General features: G+C 41.7%; 2 protein-coding genes across 3 annotated transcripts; both read right to left on the bottom strand.

Annotated features, from left to right (window-relative positions):
* Positions 1-2,579, bottom strand: LOC125988989 (protein snail homolog Sna-like). Its single transcript, XM_049754885.2, has 3 exons — positions 1,920-2,579; positions 1,000-1,518; positions 1-800 (listed from the first exon to the last, which is right to left on the bottom strand). The coding sequence occupies exons 1-3, from the start codon at positions 1,999-2,001 to the stop codon at positions 616-618; spliced, it is 786 nt and encodes a 261-aa protein (XP_049610842.1). The 5' UTR covers positions 2,002-2,579; the 3' UTR covers positions 1-615.
* Positions 2,580-6,536: 3,957 nt separating this feature from the next.
* LOC125988862 (immunoglobulin-like and fibronectin type III domain-containing protein 1) lies at positions 6,537-16,530 on the bottom strand. 2 transcript variants are annotated; one of them, XM_068649972.1, is made up of 25 exons: positions 16,477-16,530; positions 15,868-15,927; positions 15,224-15,346; positions 14,980-15,119; positions 14,794-14,893; positions 14,644-14,695; positions 14,258-14,411; positions 14,027-14,132; positions 13,650-13,922; positions 13,192-13,566; positions 12,299-12,385; positions 12,108-12,197; positions 11,910-12,014; positions 11,712-11,836; positions 11,018-11,159; positions 10,638-10,934; positions 10,249-10,545; positions 9,525-9,704; positions 9,325-9,453; positions 8,937-9,236; positions 8,601-8,686; positions 8,326-8,518; positions 7,954-8,250; positions 6,994-7,320; positions 6,537-6,664 (listed from the first exon to the last, which is right to left on the bottom strand). In XM_068649972.1, the coding sequence occupies exons 1-25, from the start codon at positions 16,511-16,513 to the stop codon at positions 6,660-6,662; spliced, it is 4,080 nt and encodes a 1,359-aa protein (XP_068506073.1). In that variant the 5' UTR covers positions 16,514-16,530; the 3' UTR covers positions 6,537-6,659. The 2 variants fall into 2 exon arrangements, with proteins under 2 accessions (XP_068506073.1, XP_049610506.1); XM_049754549.1 differs by lacking the exon at positions 6,537-6,664 and having other exon boundaries at positions 6,827-7,320.
* Positions 16,531-20,704: the final 4,174 nt, after the last annotated feature.

Below are 20,704 nucleotides of genomic sequence, written 5' to 3' on the forward strand. Positions count from 1 at the left end.
TTTTGTTCTAAAACAAAGCTTTTATTTACATGTGAGGAATATGTACAAGATATTTCAAAATAATTCCTAAAATTGTGATGGCAAAATATTAAAAACACACACTTACACACACACACCATTAAGATGCCAGAAAAATGTTGGTGAAGCAAACAGGGCTCTTTGGTCAAACTTTAGTGGTCCGTACATCTGGTGCCGAGAAGACGGGTGAATGGAGGTCACCTGTTGCCCACCTTCACAGTCAGCTGTCTCAACACGCACGCACGCGCGCGCACACACACACACACACACACACACACACACACACACACACACACACACACACACACACACACACACACACACACATCTTGTATGCATAATAAGGAATGGCATCCATCCACACATACGCACCAAAAACACACCCAAGCAGCTGCAGCATGGTTAGAGTCCCGGACCGGCCGGCACCAATGGGAGTTTCCTGGGATTTAACTGCATGTCCAGCTGCTCTCATGTCATACATGCTCACACTGTTGACAGGCCGCTGCTCCTTTGAAATATCAGTTGTGATATTAAAAATAAAAAAATTAAAAAAAAAAAAACACTCAAGTAGGGAGGATCCTGGGAATGTGGGTCCGTCTATGAGGCCAGGTTGCCGCATCGGGAGGCGTTGTGTTTGTGCAGCAGAGACATGCGGCTGAAGGTGCGAGAGCAGGAGCCACACTGGTACTTCTTCACTTCAGAGTGCGTCTGCAGGTGCGCCCGGAGGTTGGAGCGGTCGGCAAAGGCCCGGTTACAGTGTTGACAAGCAAACGGGCGCTCACCTGAAGGAATGAGGAATCGATTAATGGTTTTTATACCATGTACCACCTAAAGAATACTTGGCTATCTTGGTACCGCCATCATTGCAAAAATGTAAATATAGTAAGTAGAGTAGTAGGCCCTAGTCTTCATTACGAATGAGAAAAAGCAGGACGAACGGACAGACAGACAGATAGATATATGGCTCTCCCGTAGACCAACCTGTGTGCGTGCGGATGTGTCCCCTCAGCAGCCACGGTCGGGAGAAGGCCTTGCCGCAAGTAGTGCACACGCACGGCAACGTGTGTGAGCGGATGTGCATCTTCAGAGCGCCCAGGCTGGTGTACTCCTTGGGGCAGTGTTTGCAATGGAAGGCCGGCCGGGACGCAGACGCCTCGGCGGCCAGCGGTGGGACGCGCAGGTGGGACGTCTGGTGGCAGGACAGTGCCGTGAGGTCGCTGTAGGTATTACTGCAGTACATGCAGTGGAAGACGCCTTGGAGGACATCCGGGCTGGGGGGATCCGAAGAACGGCCATTGTCTTCGTCTTCCTCGCCGCTGCTGCTAAACGGGGAGCTGCTGAGGTCAAGGGGCCCGAGCGGTGACGGAGGGAGGGATGCCGGGGCGATCGGGGAAAGGGGAGCTGGCAGTGGCGTGAATGGAACTGAGGGGTAGCAGGTGAGGTCAGAGCTGTGGTTCTGATTTGGAAGGGCAGCCCGTGGGAAGCTTTCTGGGACAACAGCTGTTGAAAAGAAATCAGAGTGGATTTCATTGAAAAAAAAAACCCACAAGTAATGCCTTTCAAGGGATCCTTACATAATTTAAATATAATAAATCTAATCTTGTTTTCATTCTTGGGAGTCTTTTTCACGTGTTGATGCAAAAAACGTTGGGTTAATTCAAAATTCCAACGCCACAAACTTTTATATTTTAAGTTGGGCAATTCAACTAAATGTTTTGCTGTTGCGAAATGTGGCTTTTTTTTTTTTTAGCAACAATTTACTAAGCTCCAAAGTGAAGATGTAAACAACCTGCTTGCTGTGGCTGCAATAATGAATAAAAATGTGAACGTTTGATCAACTTCAATTTCCTTTTAGCCCGCTACAAGTGAGCATTGAGAAAAGCTTGCACAAGTCAACATACCAGTTTGGCTGTCCAGCAGGCTTTCCCAGTGGCATGGTTTCCTGCTTGAAAAATACTTCTTGACAAGGAATGACCGGGGCATGTTCTCTGGTCACAACTTAACTTGCAATACCCACGGAGCGCGCTCAGGTGCACGAAGAAGCTTGCTGAGTCCGAAAAGCCACGCACGGACTCACACAACATCCAACGAGGTTCAAAAGTGTGCTAAGGAACACACGCACTGTAGTCGCCCCCTCAAGTAGTATCAATAAAGAGGCTGGGTGGGTGCAGGGCTCGGCCCCGCCCAAAGACACACCCAGCGTATCGGGACACGACCAGCATCGCAAGCTCCATTCACCGCAGGGGCCCTGTGTGTGAATGGCTCCTGCAAATCGCAAATCTAATTGTGCATTTCACACCGCTAATGGCTCACTTATGAGCGCGGGCAGGGCGCCGATGAATACAGGGAACAATGGTGAATTGTTTAAAAAAAAAAAAAAAAAGTTCCGCAACTCAACAAAGTTGGCACCTTTGCTTTTGAAGCTTGGGCGACGGGCGAGTCTCGTCGGCGTTCATTTTCAACCAGATCTGCTGTTGTAGTGTTGAAGTGTCTGAATGCACACATGATCTGCAAACTGGAGAAATAAGAGCAACGGGCATCCAAATGACGCTCGAGTTGGGTATGCTTTCATTTCACGATCCCTTTTGTGGGAACTTGTTGCTCCGGGCTATGACGCACTGTATGACGTAGCAATTAAAGAACGTGAAAGACAGAACCTCTGTTCTTCACAGCGGGGAAGGAAGTGGCGCTTTTTTCGAGGTAGCTCACCTAAATGAATCCAGCTGACAGGGACAATAAAAAGGCGCAATCATTAGCCCAGTTCGAATATTGTGGCTGCAGGTAGCGTGAAATGTGACAAAGATCTCCCGCAAGGGGAACTCTCTGGTGTGTAAAAGGTAATTGGAACTGACGGCACACATTTTTTGAAACCTAAGCATGAATCAGACTCGCTGTATTATTTCCATCGGCTCATTTGTATCAATGCGCAACGTGCGTAAAGACTCAAATCAGGTGCCACTATATTGGAATGCCGCAGTGCTGTGGTCCTGCATGCAAAGCTCCCGCTGAGTTTGCGGGTGGGGGTGGGGGGGTGCACCTGTCTATAGGCGCCATTGTCACGGCATGCCCCAAAAGTTCACACGTCGTTAGACGCTTGTTGACGCCGACGCCAGGGAGACTGGAGGTCAGGGGGGGGCAGCACGCTAATAAAAACAAAAAGCAAATAGCAAAGACACTCGTGAAAGTCACTCGTCTGTTGAGGTGGTGGACTAAATGACACGGCAAATTAAAGGCTTGGATAGCAGAAAGACGAGATTTACAATATAGTATGTGATCTAAGCATATCATTTGACAGCCCAAATAGAAATAAAGACACAATGGGATATCCACCTGACACACACATATGCGCACACACACGGACAGTGAAAACAGCTGATTAGATTACACACTGTTGCAGTGTCTTTGCGTTGAGGAGAACAGTTTGGCTGCAGGCAGACGAGCTGCAGACGATTTGTGCTGCACCCACGTCAAAGTGACCTCGTGAACTGGAGAAGACGTGAAGACGTCAAGTTTTTAGCTTCCAACAGATGTTTGGCTCTGTCGCCTCGGGGATTAAATCTGACAGCGAATTCACACAATAATCTGTTGAAACGGTTGATAGGTCTTCTTGCTTTTTTGGAATTGTGTTTAGAGAACGTGTTAAAACAAATTCAGTATGGTAAACATATGAGAAGCAATTGCAGCATTCACCAGTTTAGTGGAGATTTACAGCACTGTAAAAAAATATTTTTGGGGGATAAGAGTCATTTAAGCGAGGATGAACGTTTATGGCACCAATGTGGGTTTCACAAAGGACAGTCTTTTTTGTTTGTTGACAATGCGAGAAAACAAAATTTCATTAGCAAAACGTAAAATTTTGTTCCATTGCCCACCTTAACATTTAATTGCAATTTTGAGTTTACGCAACTATTTTTTGTTGTTGTCGTGTACCACTACACTGTTAAAAAAATGTTGGGAGGACTCAAAGATTCAAGGGAGCTGTGATAACATTGTGAGTTGGGCAAATCGATGTTTTGTTGTTGTGAAAATTGTCTTTCTTGCATTTCAAAACAAAGAAAAAAAGAGTTTACAGAACTACTTGTCCCTTTTATTGTCCCTCAACTTAAAATTAAAAGTAAAAACAACTTGCTTGCTTTGTTGTGCTGACTGCTGCTATAAATGTCAGTATTTTATATTGTTGTTTTCCAATTCAAGTTGCGTTTTTTCACTTTTTTTTTCTGGATCACTCAAAAAGAAGCCAACTTGAGTTGTAACAACTGCTTTTGTGCAGGTGGCCAAGTGAGGTGGCACGCAACAACAGATGGATGTTGAATAATCAAGCACATTGTTAAGATTCAGCACATCCAGACCATTCAGGTAACGACCACTCACTGGTATTTGCATTTGCCAACTTGGTTTTCAGATGATAGTGCAGCCGGCCTTGGCTATGCGATTGCCTCATTGAATCTGAAAGAAGACCAAGTGGTGGAGCTCAGTTGGAGGCCACCCATCAAATGTCTGGTTCAGATCTTATCTACGCAGTAACAATAGATAAGCTGCAACATTGAGCATGGCGTGAACATTTGCTGTTTTTGCATATGTTTGAGTGTTGCGCGGCAGGTTTAGTGATGTGTGAAGCCAGCAGGAGCAAGATAAGGTTATCCCCGAGAAATGCCCCCCACACTCTCACCTGCGTGCGTCCTGTATGGATGTCTGGATGTGGAGAACTTGAAAACGTGGACGATACAGAATATATTAATAGCAACACATGCCGGATTCTAAAGGGGGAGGGGCTTTGGATACGTCCTTTCAGGTGGAGGCCATAGCCATAGAATTCATTTGTAACTTTGTGCACTTCAGAATTGTTTTTTTTTTTATACCTTTATATACCTAAGTAAAATGTGATGAATCAGTGCTTCTTCTTTTCCCTGTCTTTTTACACAACTATCTGCTATTTAACTTATGAACCGAATGGGAGTCTCGGAACTGTCATTTTGAAATAATGCTGACCACACTCCAGAGTTCACCATTCACCATACAAGCAAATGCCGCAAGCTTAGTTTCACAGAGCCCACAAATAGAAGACCGTATTTCTTTTCAATACATCCGTCACCAGCAGATCATTACAATGAAATGTTTGCTATTTGGACGTTGTTCTGCTGCTTCAGGGTCGTGGAAGCCTCCAACAAACGGTTGACAGGAATACTGATTGTGTTACATTGTGTGCAATCATCAGTTCAATGTTGGCCTTTGAGAAAAATCCTTTTAGAACGTGATGACAGTTATTTCAATCATGGATGACTTGCAAATACAAAATCTGAGGGTGCTATTTTCGTGCTCAGTGCACATCAAGCATAAAGCGCGGTCTAACTGAGCGCTAAGGTGGAATTTTCTCTTTTTGTATTGTCAAAATGGGTGTTGGATTTATTGTATTTAGTTATTTAATCAAATATATTATATGTTTAATTCAGGCGGCTCGGAGGCGCACTGGTTAGCACATCCGCCTCACAGTTAGGAGGGTGCCGGTTCGATTCCATCTCCGACCCTCCCTGTGTGGAGTTTGCATGTTCTCCCCGATCCCATGTGGGTTTCCTCCGGGCACTCCGGTTTCCTCCCACATCCCCAAAACATGCTTGATAGGCCGATTGGGCACTCCAAATTGCCCGTAGGTGTGAGTGCGGATGGTTGTTCGTCTCTGTGTGCCCTGCGATTGGCTGGCAACCGGTTCAGGGTGCTCCCCGCCTACTGCCCGATGACCGCTGGGATAGGCTCCAGCACGCCCGGTGACGGAGTACAGAAAATGAATGGAATGATGGATATATTTAATTCGTTAAAGTTTACCAGTCAATCAATCAATCAATCAATCAATCAATCAATCAATCAATCAATCAATCAATCAATCAATCAATCAATCAATCAATCAATCAATCAATCAATCAATCAATCAATCAATCAATCAATCAATCAAAAGCAAAAACTAATCTCTGCTTTGGGTTCATGATTGCTCTCGCACTGCTTATTTCATTTCATCTGGCACCGCTCAGTGTTCGAAAAGGGAATCGCAACAAGAGAAAGCGAGAGTAGCCAATTCGAGGATGGATGGATGGATGAGTAATTTTGCTACAAGCATGTTGATTTGAGCAAACTACAGTGACATTATATTTTGAAAATAAATAATATTAAAATTAGTTTTTGCATTTTTGTAAATAAAGACAAACATGGTGGTTTACAAACTACAGCAATAATATAATAATAATAATAATAATAATAATAATAATAATAATAATAATAATAATAATAGTCCTGAGTGTTGTTAGTCACCTAAATGTTGAACGGAGGCTGTGATTTACCGAAATCAAATTCCTTGTTTGGCACGCTCAAACATGGCGAATAAAAACTCTCGAATCTCTTGAATTTGATTACTTAGGTAAGCAAATGGCACTGATTCAGTGGAATGACCTGCATAAAAAATTCTCACATTCTCCTCTAATGAAAACAAGGGCATAAAGGTACAGTGGCCACAAGATCACAAAATAAAATCTCGATAAAGAAAAACATTTATTTCAGTTTTTGTAACAAACCAACAAATTATGTCATGCAACTCATAGATAATGTCCAGGCAAAAAAAGCCCTAACAATCCCGGTTGTTGTCACCAGATTCTTCACTCTGCAAGAGACAAACACAATTATTAAATATATAAAAAAATTGCGTTAAAGAAGGCATGTGTTTTTATAATTATTATTTTATTTAACGATTTTATGAACCAGGTATTCCGATATACTGTAATGCCTGCCGCTAGCATGGTTCAGTCAATACATTTGAATAATTTTACACTTTTTGTGCATGACATTTGCCAAATGCAAAGAAGCCACTGTCGAATAAGGGGCGGAGCTGCTTTGAGCCCCACAGGAAAATTTCACTTTGAAGAAGCAGCTTTTTAAACTTCAATGATAAAATGCAATTTGCATAATTATGTCCCCAAGCGCAGCCCTTACCTCGGACACTGAGCATGGTGGAACATTCAGATCGGCCCAGGGCGTTCTCCGCTGTGACAGTGTACTTCCCCACATCTTTAGGACCGACGTTTAGGATCAACATGGAACAAACTCCACAGGTATTTGAGATGTAATAGTTGGTGTTTGTGTTGAGGCTGACGTGATTTAGGTACCACGTGATTCGAGGTTTGGGGTTTCCCGTCACAGCGCAGCTCATATGGCATTCGTAACCTTTTGGTGCCGCATGCAGCTTCAGTGGTACGGTGAAGTCCGGAGCGCATCGCAGGTCGCGTTCTTCTCTGTTTGGTAAGATCAGCGAAAGCTTTTCTGCAAAAGGTGAATCAAAAGTAATGTTGATGAAAATCAAATCAAACTTTGAGGTGTTGTATGTGCTGGAATTAGGATCCCGCTGGATTCACCAGATGGCACTTAACCTTTATTTTTCTCGTATAGCAAAATAAAAAAAAAAAAAAAAAAATCGTTTTTGCATTTTGCATAGATTATATCATATAATCTACAATGATATGCTATCTCATAAATATCACCTAAATAAGTAATACATGCTTACGTGGATTAACTTTGCTGCTGCAAACAATCCCACGTATTTAGAAATACGTTCAAACATTTAAATACGTTCAACTATATTCCCTGAATAATTGACGCCCACCTTAAAAACTTTGTAATTGTCTATAGATACCACAAGATGGCGGTAAAGCTCTTTTTTTTTTTTTTTTACCCCCAGTTAAACAAGTCTAGGCATTCAATGTAGTTCCTTGATCCTAAGATGCCAAAAGATGGCGTTAAAGCAATACTTTAAAGCAATATTTTGAAAACATTAGACATGACGTTGACCTGAGCTGAAAAAAAAAATGCAAATGCCAAAGAGCAAATATGCAGGGGCGAGGGATGGTCGCTGCACATATTTCTAGTGAACAGCATCTGGTTGTATGACACACAAACCTTTTTTTCTCCCCACGGCCCAGGTGAGTGACTCAGAAGGCGCCGACACACCCATGTCGTTCTTGGCATAGACCCGAAAATGGTATTCTCTTCCGGGCATGATATTGCATACAGTGAACTTGTTATTGAAAAGTCTGTCGGCCACTGTGGTCCAAGTGTGTTTGGTGGAGTCCAGTTTAGAAATGGTGTAATGCAGCCGGTCATCAAGCTTCTCATCAGGAGAAGGTTGCCAAGTCACTTGTACTGTACCAGGCACATTTTCCTCTATTTCCACCGGTCCTGGAGGCTTAGGATCATCTGCAAGCACAGTCAGATATTTGAACTTCAAAGTAGAGCAATCTATATGTTGCTGCACAGCATGATCATTTTTACCTGTCACCCTAACTTCTGTACTGAAGGTCTCCTGTCCTGCCAAATTTTTCACCAAAATGGAGTAGATGCCCGTATCGGAGCGTTCTGACAACGGGATCAACATCTGTGAAGCGCCATCCGAGTTACTCACTGTGACTCGCTTTGGCACAGGCCCGTTGTCCTTGAGCCACGTGATGTCCGGTGGTGGCGAAGCCTTTGAAACGGAGCATTAGCAAAGAAATGACATCCCAGAATCTTCAATTGAGTCCAAGACAAGTTAAAAGTTTAAACCTTACCTCAAAGTTGATGGTCACCCTGACTGTGTTTCCTGCCCTCACCACAACGAATGTTTTCATCTTTTTATTTGTGAACTTTGGTCTCACTAAGAGATGGGGGGGGGGTATAAAATTATAAATGTTTTTGTTGTAAAGAAAGACAAAATGTCAGTTTACAAAACTACAGACAAAATAATAATAATAATAATAATAATAATAATATATGATTACCATGTCATTTTGGCTTAAAATACTCAGGGATTTTGTAAAGGTTTTTTGCTCTTTAGCCATCGACACAAATAAACTTCAGAAAATTATATTTTCATGTCAAAATTAAGTGTAAGTGAAGGGGAATACCAAGAGGCGGCATCGCGAGGACATAGTTGGGCAGATCCTCAGTTTGTCCCTCTCCTCCGTCATTGGTCGCAATGACTCTGACCCAGTACATATCCATTGCCCTCAGGCCTTTTACAGTGTAGGTGGTGGTGATGGTGAAGTTTCGTGACCATTCCAGGCACTGCGCATTCCTTATCTCGACAAAATAGCCTTTAGCTTCGTCCTCTATGTCGGGTTTGTCCTTCGGTTTGGTCCAGGTCAAGACAAAGTGGTTGTAAGATGTTTCTGTCACTTTTAAGCCGATAACTTTTCCGGGGGGCTCTTGGGACAAGAAATGTGGCATTCCGGTTAAATTGAATGAAAGATCAACACGGAAAATTGAAAGCTTAATTTTAACTGTCACACTTACTTTTGGGATCCCGTGCAAAAACAAAGTCGCACGGGTTGCTAAATTCCCCAGGTCCCGAAAGGTTCACAGCCGAAACCCTGAATTCATATTCCAAACCAGCGACAACATCCTTCACTGCACATTTCTTCTCTGGAAATGTAACAACATTGTTCCGGTGAGCTTGACACACATTGACGTCAAAAGGAAACATGACAACAGACCTTTTATTGGCTCAATTGAAGCATTGACCCCATTCCAAAGATTGCTTCCTTTTTTGCGTTTTTCCACAATGTAGCCGAGAATTTGCGAGCCTCCTGTATCACTTGGTGCCGTCCAAGAAATGTTGATGCAGTCATCAAAGGCACTGACCACCTTTGGAGGTGCAGGGGCACTAGGGAAAGCTGAAATATTAAAGAAGACATAGTGATTAGAGTACAAAATAATTAACATTTTTATTCATTAAACTAAATACAATTCAGCTCTTCTAAAATTGCACATTGTCATATAAGCACATTGTCACATATGTTTCGTAAGTCTACTTTAACTTGTAGCATCATCTTGGATAGGTATATAAATGGATTATATGGATAGATATAACAGAAAAGCCCCTTGGTGCTCAGGTCACACAAAAAAAGTATAAATAAAAATGGGAGGCTTCTTGTAATGGCCTTGTGTGACAGCAGAGGACGCTGCTATGCTGTCAACCTTTTCATTCCAAACTGCCTTAATCTTAAAACACATTTTTGTTCTTTGGCAATGTTTTAGTGTTTCGTCGTATATATTTGATAGTTATTAATTTATTGTTTTAGCTGTCTTTGTTTTTATGTCTATGTATATTTTTTTTACCTCGATACACTTTGCATGCACCTATGGTTGTTTTTTAAGCACCCTAGAAATAAAGTAGAGTTGACGGTTGAGTTGCATCATCATCCCACTAAGCCTCACCCAGTATGCCAGCTTGCAGGTCTTCGGTCTCCAACACTTCACTCACCCCCTCTGAGGTCAAAGCTCGGATTCTGTAGCAGTACTTGCGTCCACGGTCCACGTTTGTGTCGCGGTAGAAAGGCACGCCCGGAATCTCTCCCACTTTCTTCCAAGTGTTTCTCCCAATCTGCTGTCGCTCCATGATGTAATTTATCACAGGCGATCCGCCGTCATCCTTTGGAGGCCTCCACTTGAATTCAATGCATGTAGCTGAGCTAAGCGTCATCTCTGCAGGACCTAGCGGGGTCGTGGGTTTGTCTGAAACAAACAGAGTGGCACGTTCTTTGAAGTGTTGCTTCAGCCTGTATAGAAAAATCGATCTAATGTGTTTGACTGCAACATTGGCTCACCGAGCACAATGAGCTGTGTTATTGCCTCGGTGGTGCCATGCTCATTTTTGAGCTTGATCTTGATTTCTCCTGAGTCCCTCCTCTGGCATCTGCTCAGCAGCAGGCGGCTGTGATTGGTTGATTTGTCTATTCTGGTGCTGCTGGCGTCATCATGGAGCTCCTCTCCCTCTCTGTACCATTTGATTTTAATGGGCTCGAAGCCGAGAAAATTTAGTTTAAAGACTGCATTATGCCCTACTTTAATTCTCAAGGGCTTTGTGAACGCACTGAGGTCTTCGGGGTCAAACCTCGGTGGATCTGAACAAGAACAATTTGAACTCATAAAAGTGTTGCACTGGATTGTTATCAAGCTTGATTTCTGTTTTGATGAGTCTTCAAACCTTTAACGTTGACTACCGCCTCCGTCTTACGATTGTCCGCCTCAAAACGATATTTCCCAGAGTGTTCCTCCTGGCATTTCACTATGAGCAACTTATGAATTGCACCATCTTTAGATATTATAAATGTGTCATCAGTGATGATCTGAAAGGAAGGTAACATTAAGACAAATTAAAGCACCCACTGTCATGATGAGTCCAAGACAAATCTTGTGTACGTTTTACAGTCAGCCTAAAAATACACTTTGCCTTTTGAAACAGGGAGGCAAACTCTTTGTTTTTTGCTGAAGACAATGGAGACACTGGGTTGACATCAAAAGGTGTGCTAGGAGATCAACATTTCAACTTTATTTACAGGTTCACGTCTGGATCTGCTACATCGGTCAGACCCTCTGAGCTTTTGTTTGTTCAACTAAGAATTGGAACATGTGACTGCTATATGGTATGTTGCCTCTATGCCAAAATTCGTTGAGATTATTTTTTTTTTTTTTAGCACAGTCAGTTATTTAAAATTTTAATTTTAGCATATGCCGCGGTCCTGTAAAAAACAGTGGGTGGGCCACAAATGCCCCCCGAGCCCTAGTTTAGTATATACTGTATCAACCTTCAGGTCTCCCATTCTTTGATATTTTGCTGACAAAGACAGAACGGTAATCTAGACAATGCTGAGCATAAAAAGCTGGACCTTATGCCTGACCTTTTCACCATCTCTGAACCAGACTCCCTCGCAGTCTTCCTTGCTAAGTTTACAAGTTAGCTCCGCAGTCTCGCCGATGATGGCGTTGATGTCCGCAAATCCCCAAATGAACTGAACCCCTGGATCTAAAAAAAAAAAAAAAAACGTAACAAAGTACATTTAGTGAAAGAAACTGGGATGTGACATCGGAAAACTTACCAACGACCGCGTCTTCTATGAGTGGGCCAATTCGTTTACGCCTCGGTTGTGTGGCAAGGCCAATCACTTCTTCAGCCTCGCTGTCTTCATTCAATAAACTTTCATCTAGTAAGACAAAACATGAGGTGATTAAACAAAAGGGAGGCCTATATTTAATCAACAAACAGAAATCTAATTTGGCAAAAGTACCAAACTTACATTTTTTCTTTTTTGGTGTGACCGTCGTTTCAATTTTATTTAACTCATCAAATGTTTTTAACTCCTCATCATCACATGTGTCGGCGGATTCTGCACGGAAAAATAACAACAGATAATCGGTTGCACTTGAAGCACTCAGGATCGTTTTGGGCTGAAAGATTTGAGAATGGCGGCTCTAATGTGTAGCTTACCTTGTGTTTCGTGCTCCTTTTCTTCTTCCAGCTTGTTTCCTGCGTCATTCTTCTCGGTCACCTCTGATTTTTCAGTTCCAAAACCACCTGGGCAGCAATTGTGCAGTGATTAGTATGATGATGCTATGCTATTGCTTGTAAATACTAACTAATTGTTACAATCAAATCAATGTGCAACGTGACAGTTTCATCTTTGTGCAATCTTTAAATGAATGAATGGATGGATGGATGGATGGACGGATGGATGGATGGATGGATGGATGGATGGATGGATGGATGGCTGGCTGGCTGGCTGGCTGGCTGGCTGGCTGGCTGGCTGGCTGGCTGGCTGGCTGGCTGACTGGCTGGCTGACTGACTGACTGACTGACTGACTAAATATATAAAATTAGCTCTTCAAACGACTAAAATTCTTCATTACAAATAAATTAACTAAAGGATATTCTACTCACTCGGTTCTAATGAATAAAAAGTTCCTTTTAAAATATTTATTTTTAGGGCACATGTTAAGTCACAGTAAGAGAAACGGTGTGAGATGTAGGGACACGAGTCAAAAAGTGTTTAAAACAAAACTTGAGACCACCGCTACAACTTTCAACAGATTTTAAAAAGGCGGTTCTATTGTATAGCTTACCTTGTGCTACTTGCTCTTTTTCTTCTTCTAGCTTGTTTCCTGCGTCTACTTTTACCTCTGATTTTGCTGTTCCAAAACCATCTAAGCAGCAAGTGTGCAGTTATTAGCATAATGGCAATGAGGCCGTGATGATGTTATGATATTGCTTTATAATTTGTGGGGTGTTTTTGTTAATGAAAGAAAAAAAGATCATTCCAGCTATTCTTGGAAATGGTGATGTGACACATCTGTTATTTAGTGTCACCTGAAAACTATACTTACCATTAACCTTAACCTGCTGTTTAGATGGTGAGAGTGCAACTAGCGTTGACTTGAGAATGTTAATATCGTTCGCATCACGCACATCACTCCCGCTGAATTTGACGTCATTCTCGCTGTGATTGACGTCATCCCCGCTGTATTTGACGGACCCAGTCAGGGAAATGATTTCTCCATCTTTTCTGAAGGTGTCTGTCTTCCTCCGTGTCAGTTCCTCTGTCTTCCTCCGTGTCAGTTCCTCTGCGTCATGTTTGGCTTTGACTGCTTCCAAAATCCTCTCCGTCTCTTTTTGGTTTTTGATTTGCTGCTGCTTCACCACTTCCTCCAGGTCCATCCCTGCTCCTCCAGTTTTCTTCTTACCTGCTGCCTCAAGGTCAGCTTGAGGCACAATTAACAATCACGTTTAATTAATCATTCAAGTACTGACTATATTTCTAATTGAGTATTTATAATTGAGTTACCTTCCACATCTAATGCAGCATCGCATGAGGCAGTTCCAACCACGGCCGAGTAGACCCCCTTGTCTTGGTCTGAGCAGTCTTGGATCAGCAACCTGTGGATCATTTGATGGTCCGACACACTGATCTGATATTTTTCACCATCTTCCAGCACATTGCCTTTGCTCATCCATGTGATTTTAGGCTGCGGGCGGGTCAGGACACATTCAAACAACGCAGTGTCTTTTTCTTCTGTTACTGCTTCTTGAAGTTTGACAACAAAGTCCAGTTGGGGAACTGAAAATGTATATCATAACATTGTTAGTTGTCATCAGTAAACACGTGCTCATTTTTACTATACAATAATGAACTCAAACTTAGGACATAAAGGATTAACTTACTTGTGAAGTTTTCAGAATCCTTTAGACATCCACCGCCACTTACAAGTCCGTTTTTCTTTTCGGAGTCTTCATTGGTCCATTGGTCCATTGGTCCACCCAGCCCATTCTGTTAGGGACAAAAATAAAGTGCACTCAACTCAATTAAAAAAAAAAGTACCATGAGCGAACAGTAATAACAGTTTTTAAAATGAACTAGAGGTCAGCTTGTATTCATCATGGCTGCTTTCATACCTGACATTTCAGCGCTTGCTGCCTCTTCTCCTCCATTTTCATGTGCATCAAGTGCATGTCTTTTGTCTCGAGTCCCTTATAGTCCCTCTGCAGAGTGTCGCTGTATCGCTCGTGTCTTTCTTTGGTTTTCTCTGTCTGCTTTTCATCTAAAATACTGTAATGGAAGTATTGATTTGTATCATTGACACAAATTGCTGCCAAAGAGTCCATGTCCCTTCAAAGCATGTAAAAAAATAGCTTCACAAAAAGAAATATAAAAATTAAGCAACAATTTACACTTTTATAATATTCCCTTCAACCCAGCAACAATTGCTTCATTCAGTGCATGACAAGAGGTCAGAGGTCAGTCCTGGAATTATTCTGACATGCCACACATGCAATCTTACTTTATGTTCGTTTTTCTCAGCAGTTTTCTGAAATCTGATGGGTCAGTCAACACTAACAGCAAAAAACAAAAATCATTTTCAAACAAGTTCTGTAGATAGAATAGGAAAACTCAAAACATATACAGCACATATGATTAATGTGTAACTTACTATCTGTTACATGAAGAACTGCTGAGCAAAGAGCTTTTCCATATTCATTCACTGCAATGCATTTGTATGTGTCTGCATCTTCACCCATGACATCATGAATCTAAAAGAAGACAAAACATTACATTGCGAAAAAACACAGAGGCACAATTTCAGAGGGTTATTTTTTAATTCTGTGAGCTTTTTCACCTCCAATATGTACTCCCCTGTTGATTCATCATATTTAGTTTGACATTTCTCCTTGTCTAAAATGCTGCCTCTTCCTCTCTTCCATGTCACTTCAGGTTTGGGCTCTCCTACCACCAAAGCCTTGAAAACAGCTGAGTTCCCTAAAGGATATGTCGAAATGTTGAGGATTTGTTTGCTCAAGCTGCAGTTATTTATTGGACACCTCGTGTGAAAAGCAATTTTGCTAGAACATATAGAAACTCACCTTCTTGGACATGTACTGGGTTTAGTTTACGCTTAAAATCCGGGTAGCTTTTCCCCTCTGGTATGCTCACAGTATATTGTGTGATGACCACACCGGGAATTTTAGATCTTCTCCGGATTGCAGCTGAACAAAGACGACAATAAATTATTATGTGAATCTAAAAACACACCCGTAAATGCCAAAACACGAGTGAGGGAGTCAGTCTTTTCACTTATAGTAGAAATGCCATCAGCTAAATTAATTTTTGGGGGGATTTAAGATTTAATCATTTCTAGATTTAGTTTAGTCGTCAAAATGAAACAAAGGTTGGTGAAATATCTATCTATCTATCTATCTATCTATCTATCTATCTATCTATCTATCTATCTATCTATCTATCTATCTATCTATCTATCTATCTATCTATCTATCTATCTATCTATCTATCTATCTATCTATCTATCTATCTATCTATCTATCTATCTATCTATCTATCTATCTATCTATCTATCTATCTATCTATCTATCTATCTATCTATCTATCTATCTATCTATCTATCTATCTATCTATCTATCTATCTATCTATCTATCTATCTATCTATCTATCTATCTATCTATGCACGCACGCACGCACGCACGCACACTGATAGGGCATTTAATTTACCTGATTTGTTGCCAGCTTTCTCATTGAAATGTTGAATATACTGGTGAACGAGGGAGAAACCTAGGGAGCATAATTCACGCATAAAATTAGTGTAATAACATTCTGGTAGTAGAAGTGTAAACTAGCCAAGGGATTTCTAGCATGACTGCGTGAGCAGATCTACTTTGTCTTGGGAAAATTTTTATAGAGGGAGCCGGTGACAGTAAAATTCACAGTGAGTGGAGAGACAGGAAGTGGAAGTCAGTCAAGCGTAACACGGAAAAGCTCAGAGAAGCCTTAACAAATTGAGGCACTGCCAGGGTCACAGCAAAGGGCATTAGGCAGGCAACCGTAATCCTGGGTTGTTTTCTTCTCATCCTCGGTTTGTTGTTAAAGCCTGAGAGTGAAGACTCCACTCAGCCGGCCCAAGCTCTGCCAACACGGCCACATTCTCATCAACTGAAGCACAGATGCTGCACTCCATCTCATGTGGATGGAGACGGTGTAATTTTGGCTCTGAGTTCAGTCCATATTTAATCTACAAATTCACACATATTTTCATACTGATCCTAGTACATAATTTGGCTATCTTCCACTACTTTACTGCCGATTAGCTCTTTCAATACTTACAGATTTTGCGCCCAGAGCCCTTTGCACGTTTCAACATTTTGCCGAGAATGGACCAAACCTGTAAAAGTGACCACAAAAGGATTCACATACTCGGTCAAGCAGTCATATCGTGTGTTCAGTGATGGTGATGACTGAAAGCAAATAAATAAATAAACTTCACTTTTAATTATATATTTTTTGTATATTATATTGTATCTTGTAGCTTTTACTGTATATAATATGAGGTGCTCATACATTTATTTGGGTTGATAGTCATAATGGCCCGCCGAAAGAAGCTATGACTACAATGCGGCCCGTGAAAAAAACGAGTTTGACACCCCCGATTTATTTATTTATTTATTTATTTATTTATTTATTTATTTGTAGTGTCTCTCACCCTCTAGTGAATGTTCCACCAGTCACTACTGATATTATCAACTACTGTAAATAGCCATGTTTTTGGCCACCATATTTATGCACCAAGTGACGCAAGCCCATGACATCACTTGACATCATGTGATTTAAGGCTTTAACTGATAATGCAAGATCCAAACAATGCTGTTCTATTCAATATGTAAGAGAAAAAAAAAAATCCCCCAAAATCGGGAATGCAGTCATTGAAAGGCAATGTCTTCTCTCTCCTTTCCAGCTAAAGTTAGCTATGACCCCCGTTGTGACTTCATGCGGTGACACAGAGTCTGATTGCACACTATTGTCACTTGGAGAGTTGCATTCCAAAAAGTCACATACTTACAACCAGATGCTTTCACCGTACTAGTAATGGCAGGTCCTAACCATTTTGTGCCATTGAAAATCTTTGCGCCTTTATCATCATCTTTATAATATATTCCCCGAATACCAACATTTTTCATTCTTTAAACTCAATTCATGTACCACTAACAAGGGAAAATTCTTTTTTTTTTTAAAAAGGATCAAATTCTTGTTATGATTCATTATAAAATAGAGAACATTCTTTATATAACACGGAGACACCATGGTGGAAGTTGTAGAAATATATAAAAAAATCCTGTCACTTTCACTGACAGTATTTTTGCTCAAAACACAAAAACAGTCTCGATTTGATATGTGTATGTATGTACCATACCTAACAGCATACAAAAAAAGGAGAACAAATCCTCATCTAATCACCAGTCACCCATTGATCTCATTTTGTACCCACCCCAGCATATCAACTTCCAAAGAAATTCATAAAGAAAGGCAAGATTGGCCCACAGCCAGTCAGTTTACCTTCCTCGAACTTATCCGCTCACCCACTGAGCCTGATGGCTCAGAGATGGATTCCCATGGGCTCTTACCGGATGTTAAATCCTTTGGGAAGCAACTTTGCAAACCGGAGCCAAGTGAGGTGGTCAAGGAGAAGCCTCTGCCGTTTGGGCTTGGTGATGCTCAGAGCGGGTGAGTTGTTATTAAGGCAGAGTGGGGTGGGGGCGAGGAAGGGGGTGGGGGGGTCCGGTGAGGTAAGGAGGGATAAAATGACTGAGGAGGGAGGAGGTGAAGGAAGGGCTACCAATGTCGAGTTAGTGGAATGATTGGTAATTGCTGATGACAGTTGGCTCATCTGTCATCACACACTTGTTGACAGGCAGGTTCATTTGGTTCATGTTGATACAACTTCAGATGTTGTCAGAGTATTTGCAGCAAATTCAGATAAGCAGAGTAATATTAGCGATCATGTTTGTGACTGCAATAAGTTTAAAGACTTAAAAAAACTACAAAAAAAGTTGTTCATGACCTTGATAAGTGACTGTCAGGTAACTTGGTGCAAGTGCACATTGCTTGCTGCTATTTGTGTGGAGTGCGGCACTCATAATAGAACGCAGCTGGATGTCTTGCACCTCATTCGACTTCAAGGTGGCATGATTCACGCAAATTCACAGTTGGAGCCCCATTCGGCGTCCTTGCAAAGGAAGATCAAACATTCTGCACAAAGCTCCAACGCCCTTGTCTTGTATTACAATGTGTTACATAATCAAGGTTGTGGGAGAAGCTCTTCTCATGACTTTGGCAAGGAAAGATCAAATGAAGAACAAGGCAGCATTTGTGTTCCCAAGGTCAAGTGCCGGCATGACTGTTGCATTCACCACATACTAATCCAGTGTGTGTACACAGTGCGCCGTGACTGTAAAATGTAAAGCGCCGATTATAGACACAGTGGCAACACCCGTTCAAAGACTTTGTTTTTTCAGTTGCTGATCAAATTTCTTCGTGGGAGGCAACTATTTTTAATTCCTGTCATATGTCCTCTCCTTGGTAACTTGTTTGTTTTTCTGACACGTTAGGAACATGGCCCTGGCAGTGTGTTCGCTCAGCCTGTACAATTTTCCATCAAGTGTGATTCCTTTTTGGTACAATTAATTCACTCATCCGCCTTGCTTCATACAATTCTCATTTATCACCACAAACAGGTCAAAAGTTTGGAACATATTCATTTCTTTTGTTACTCTTTTGAGCATCTTGACTCAGGCGTAGCATAGCTTACTAATATGTGTAATACAAGCCTGCATGAGTGCGGGCCAACACCTACCGTTGCCCATCATCTGACAATTGGAGATGTATTTGTGGCTCCCAGTGAGCTGTAGAAAAGATTCAAAACTTCTGCTACTGATCTATAAGTTGCCGAGTGGTTTGGGTACTGAACAACATTAAGAAAATGCTAATGGAATATAAACCCGATATTGCTGTGATTTCCGAAGATTTGGATCAATTAGTGGAGGCCAGAGTTCAAAGCAAACACGGGGAAGCAGCATTTAGCTGTTATGGGGCACACGAACAAAATAAGCTGCCAGCAGAAGTGAAGTTAGCCCCAAGTGTAGCCTAAATGTTTTGAATCTATACTTGTCCCAATTATTGGTATGTGTGTCACATTTTGTTGTGTGAAGGCAATGGATGAACCGAAATGCATGGAAGCAGGAGTATTCAAGAAGAAAATTGCCTCGGTGACGTGCACCTAAAGAAGAGACAAGCAGCTTGAGCAGGAGTGTCAAACTCGTTTTTGTCACGGGCCGCATCGTAACCGAAGGGCCATTATGATTGTCAATGTCTTCTATCTACTGTATAGGCGACAAAACAAACTGATGAATAACTAGTTTTAAAATCAGAGACTAGTAGAGGGTAATAGAAATTGCAAGCAACATCTCTATTTTTTCAAAAGTGAAGACAATTTGTGATTTGAATGACACAAAGTCGATGATAAAAATATATGGCGGGCTGTATCTGGCCCCCGGACCTTGGGTTTGACACCATGAGCTAGAGGGAGCTGATTGCTAGACAGAAGTAACAGGGCTGATGAGAACACATGGCGACAAAAACCAAGCCAGCGTACGAGATTTGACAAAGGCACACACACACAACCAAGACAGAACATTAAAGAAAACTCACTCTATTCAAAACTAACATCCACAACCACCAAACATGGTGGTGTGAAAACCAAAACATAAAAATATCAGATGAAAATTGTGGCTTTAAATAAAAGGCGTCACTTTCCCTCCATAGGACATGGAGCTGCAAACCGCCCTAGCGATGCGGCCCGGGTGTCCTGCCATCCTTGTCCTTCCACACGCAGTATACCTCTAATTCATCTGAATATCCTCCTGAGTGAGCTTGATCCCAAATAAACCAGCTGTATTAAGAATTAAACCCCGTTGGCTGGCTCTCCTTATATTGATGAAATGTCATGCTCCATAGCTTTCATTCCAGTTACGGAGAAACACAGAGAGGAGCCGCAGAGGTGCTAACTCGACTGCCTGGCTTGCCTCCCTCTGAGGAGAGAATCAGTGCATCAGCTGAGGCCCTGTCAGTTACTCATAAACAAGGAGTAAAGATAGCCTTAGCTGGCCTTCACCAGCAATGAATCTGAAATCCCACCCATTAAATGATCAGAAATAACTTAGACTATTTCCTATTTTATCTTTGCATAATCGACAAGTCATGGCTGAGACTACGTCAGTGCTGGCCAAAATTAGTCTTAGTCAAAATGATTTATTAATTTTTACCACTTGAAAATGATGTCTTAATTTCTCAAGTCAAACTGCTTTGCTGATGTCTTTATTTTTAATTATGAAAAGGTTTTCTAAGAGTTGTTTGTCGTTGCTCTCATTTAGATCAATTTTAAATGGAATATCAAGTTACAGAGCGATAAGCATGACTACTTCCTTGACCTCATTTCTCTCTAGAGCTGAAATATGCAAAATATCGTTCATGGCCCATGTTCACATATATTTATGGGCCG

This window comes from Syngnathus scovelli, chromosome 2 (genome assembly GCF_024217435.2).
Source record: "Syngnathus scovelli strain Florida chromosome 2, RoL_Ssco_1.2, whole genome shotgun sequence".
Classification (NCBI taxonomy): Eukaryota; Metazoa; Chordata; class Actinopteri; order Syngnathiformes; family Syngnathidae; genus Syngnathus; species Syngnathus scovelli.